General features: G+C 41.1%; 1 protein-coding gene across 1 annotated transcript; it reads right to left on the bottom strand.

The window, feature by feature from the left end:
* Positions 1–1,032: 1,032 nt before the first annotated feature.
* On the bottom strand, positions 1,033–3,725 carry LOC123490694 (beta-microseminoprotein E1-like). Its single transcript, XM_045220586.1, has 4 exons — positions 3,640–3,725; positions 2,711–2,792; positions 2,122–2,242; positions 1,033–1,206 (listed from the first exon to the last, which is right to left on the bottom strand). Exons 1-4 carry the CDS (start codon positions 3,652–3,654, stop codon positions 1,077–1,079), a joined length of 348 nt encoding a protein of 115 aa, XP_045076521.1. The 5' UTR covers positions 3,655–3,725; the 3' UTR covers positions 1,033–1,076.
* Positions 3,726–4,579: the final 854 nt, after the last annotated feature.

The raw sequence follows: 4,579 nt of genomic DNA, 5'->3' as shown, positions 1-4,579 counted from the left end.
TATGTCATGTGACCAGGGTTTTAGAGCATCTGGACATAACCCCCAAGGACAAGACAACCTTGATCATATAGATTTATTGACATTAAATGACAGAATGCATCCAAAGCAACTGAATTGTGGGTTAGGACCCATAGAAGAAACAGCATATCAATGTCCACCTTTATGGCTATGGACTAATAAGAAAAGAGAGCGTTAACAACAGACATTATTATTATTATTATTAGTATTATTACTATTATTATTGATGGTTATATATCAGGACTGCCCAACCCTGTTCCTGGAGAGCTACCGTCCTGTAGGTTTTTGCGCCAACCCTAATCTAGCACACCTGATTCTAATAATTAGCAGGTTGATGAGCTGAATCAGGTTAGTAACACCTGGGGTTGGAGTGAAAACCTACAGGAGGGTAGCTCTCCAGGAACAGGGTTGGGCAACCCTGTTATATATGAGCACTTCGTGTACATTATGCAGCTTGTGTGTCTGCACCAGACCTGGGTTCAAATAGTATTTGAAATCATTGCAAATACTTCATCTTGATTGATTGAGCTTGCAAGGCTTTTAATGCAGTGTTTCCCAACCCTGGTCCTCCAGTTCCCCCAACAGTACACATTTATATTGTAACCCTGGACAAACACACCTCATTCAACTCATTGAGGGCTTGATGATTAGTTGACCAGTTGAATCAGGTGTGCTTGTCCAGGGTTACAATAAACATTTGTACTGTTGGGGGTACTCGGGGGCCAGGGTTGGGGAACACTGGCTTAATGGACCAATAGAATTGTCCCAAAACAGCAAACCCCATCCATCTGGCACTCCAGGCAGGACAAATCAAATGCTCACAGTTTCAGATAGTATTTAACCCAGGTTATTCTCACGATTCAGTAAGCACAGATGATAACAGAGCTTCAATGATAGACACATTACAGTACAGCTTTTCAATCATTATAGCTACAGAAAGTTACCAGACAGTGTAGCAGAGCTATGCTAACAATTTTGTCAATTCAATCTATAAAACAATTACTTTACTCTCTCCTCTTTCATTTCCCGTTTATTGAGAGCAAGGGGAAGAAGACACATCACTTCCCTTTACTGCCGCGGAAATGGCAAGGAATGGAGCGATCATTCTTCTTGAACACGTTGTATTTACATGCCTTTTGGTCAAACTCCTTCATGCAATCATCAGGAAAACCCAAGGGCTCAAAATACCTGCAATCAAACAATCAACATCAGCAACTACTTTGATAAAAAATGTATGGACTTTCACACTCACTCATTCTCAAATCAAATGTTATTTGTCACATGCGCCGAATACAACAGGTGTAGACCTTACAGTGAAATGATTACTTACAACCCCTTAACTCTTATTTTCTTAAAACAGCATTGTTGGTTAAGAAAATATTCATTAAATAAACTAAAGTTTAAAAAAGTAACACAATGAAATAACAATAACGAGGCTATATACAGGGCGTACCGATAACGAGTCAATGTGTGGGGTTACAGGTTAGTCGAGGTAATGGAGGTAATATGTACATGTAGGTAGGGGTAAAGTGACTATGCGTAGATAATAAACAGCGAGTAGCAGCAGTGTAAAAAAAAAATGCTAATAGTTCAGGTAGCCATTTGATTAATTGTTCAGCAGTCATATGGCTTGGGGGTAGAAGCTGTTAAGGAGCCTTTTGGACCTAGACGTGGCGCTCCGGTACCGCTTGCCGTGCGGTAGCAGAGAGAGCAGTCTGTGACTTGGGTGGAAGGTACAGAATGTGGAGACTGAGGGTTATATGGACGGTACAGAATGTGAAGACTGAAGGTTACATGGACCAGTGTGGAAGGTACAGGCTGGGACGGCTGAGGGTTATATGGACCAGTGTGGTAGGTACATGCTGGGACGGCTGAGGGTTATATGGACCTGTGTGGAAGGTACAGGCTGGGACGGCTGAGGGTTATATGGACCAGTGTGGTAGGTACAGGCTGGGACTGCTGAGGGTTATATGGACCAGTGTGGTAGGTACAGGCTGGGACTGCTGAGGGTTATATGGACCAGTGTGGTAGGTACAGGCTTGGAAGGCTTAAAAGGACCAGACATTTTGTGGGTGCTAGAATAAAGCTGTGTGTGGTACTCACGTCTGGCAGCATCCCATGTCCCCATTTGCTTGACAAAAGCATCTCATACAATCACTGGTCCTCCAGCTGGACCCGATATCATGCCACGTCCCATCCTTGTCGTAAAGACACTGCCTCATGCCTGTACAATACATGCAATAAACAATATAACATATCAATGTGTATGTTTGTCTTTTTCCATGAGATTCATGATTCAAGTCTATTAGAAACATCGTTGCATATCAATATGAAATGAGATGCTCTTTACAGGTCATGTCGAGGACCACTGAAATAACCCTAAAATCACATAATGATTTGGTACAAGAGGTTATTTTATTAGGTTAATAAATGTACAGGGTTGTGTGTGTGTGTGTGTGTGTGTGTGTGTGTGTGTGTGTGTGTGTGTGTGTGTGTGTGTGTGTGTGTGCTGTACAACACCAACATTAATTTTAGTTTCAGCTGCTTGAAACTCAGATGGAGAGGTTGTAGGGTGGGATCAGTGACACCTTTCCAATGGATCTGAGCTGGCTCTGGAGTGCGTCCCAAATGACACCCTATTCTCTGTATAGTGCACTTAGTTAGTTAGCAGCTGGTTATCTTTGCTCTTTACCTGGTTCAGCTTGTTTAATCGAGCAGCTAGCATGGCACAGTGGCAGCAGTGAACACAGGATTACAGCCAGAGCCAAGGACCTCTTCCCAGGGAGAAAGAAGGAAAAACATATGTTATCAGAATCACCTTTATTCTCCAAGTAGGCTATATTTACTTGCTGACCACAACAAACAGAATAATGGACATAATGCATACAGTAGCTTGCGAAAGTATTCACCCCCCCCCCCCCTTGGCATTTTTCCCATTTTGTTGCCTTCCAACCTGGAATTAAAATGGATTTTTGGGGGGGTTTGTATTATTTGATTTACACAACATACCTACCACTTGAAGATGCACCAGATCTTATTAAGGACTTCATACCAAAGGGGGTGAATACATATGCACACACCACTTTTACGTTATTTTTTTTTAAATTTCACTTCACTATTTTGTGTATGTCCATTACATGAAATCCAAATAAAAATCAATTTTAATTACAGGTTGTAATGCAACAAAATAGGAAAAACGCCATGGGGGATGAATACTTTTGCAAGCCACTGTAGATGTAGACAGAGGGGAATTAAACATAGGCCTACCATCTTGCTCAAAACGAATATGTGGGGAGTTCAAAAATAGTGATTTTTGCTGTATTTATAATGTCCACGTTATGGTAAACAACATGTGTAACACATGGAAATGAAAACCGCATTACCTATGTGCCATTTGGAGACATTACTGTAAATTACAGTAAATTAGACAGATCCAAATAACTCATACATAACATGCAAAATTAGAAGGAATTTGCCATGATTGACACAGGAATGTAGACTGGATTCACGTTATATTCTGTAGGTTCTGTTGAGCTGTAGAGCGAGGTGTCGTTCAGAATCCTCCCCCATAACATCAGACAATAAGCACAACAACAGAAAGCAACCCCATCAGTCTCTTACCTTCAGTGACAACATGCTGGAGTTGGTCTGTGTGATCAGTAGTCAAGACAAGATGCTGGAGTTGGTTTGTGTGATCAGGAGTCAAGTCTATGTCTTCTCTCCAACAACTCACCATTTTATACTAGATTTAACACAAGTCCATGTGTTTGCTCAACCTAGGGGCATGGCTCTAGTAATTATGGTGAAATCTGTGATCACTATGGCTACGTCCAATAAGAAGAGGGGGACATAGACAATAGTAAAGTGTGATGTGGTGTAACATGCTGTTATCAAAAGGAAACACACTTTTGATAAACAGTTTTGCAATGCTGTTCCTTCCCTGGTATAATGACGACAACGATTTTGTATGATTATTTTTTAACAAATCATTGTGAAATGGCAGCAATTCAATGACATTTGTACAATGTCATCATACATCCTCTCCTCTTGTCCTTCTAGACCTGTCTGCTGCCTTTGATACTGTGAACCATCAGATCCTCCTCTCCACCATCTCCGAGCTGGGCATCTCTGGCGCGGCTCACTCTTGGATTGCGTCTGTGGTAAACAAGACCGAGCTTTTGCTGGTAATGCTGTAGTGATAAGAAGATCTGCCGACACTGTACTCTGTTTTCAAAGGTTTATTATAACAAAGGTTCCAGCATCAGAATTTGACAGATTCTGCAGATATCTGTGAGACAGCACAGCCAATCAGTAATTTGCTATTCTCTCTATTCTATTGTTCAAGACATGGTTTTATATCCTTTATGACGTAATATGGTGTGATTCTAAAAAACCAATCCCTAGTCTTTACATATCCTCTTTTCCAGGAATTTAGTAATGCTTTCCAGATGTTTCCAGCACAGTAGAGTACACCATTTTACCACATCAGCAAAATCTTAGGGCCAAGTTTCCTACTTTTTGCAACGGTCAGCATTTCTAGACTGTTAAGATACTACATATT

This window comes from Coregonus clupeaformis, unplaced genomic scaffold (assembly GCF_020615455.1).
Source record: "Coregonus clupeaformis isolate EN_2021a unplaced genomic scaffold, ASM2061545v1 scaf4410, whole genome shotgun sequence".
Lineage (NCBI taxonomy): Eukaryota > Metazoa > Chordata > Actinopteri > Salmoniformes > Salmonidae > Coregonus > Coregonus clupeaformis.
Note: the sequence above shows the minus strand (reverse complement) of the source record. Positions and strands in the feature narration are given on the sequence as shown.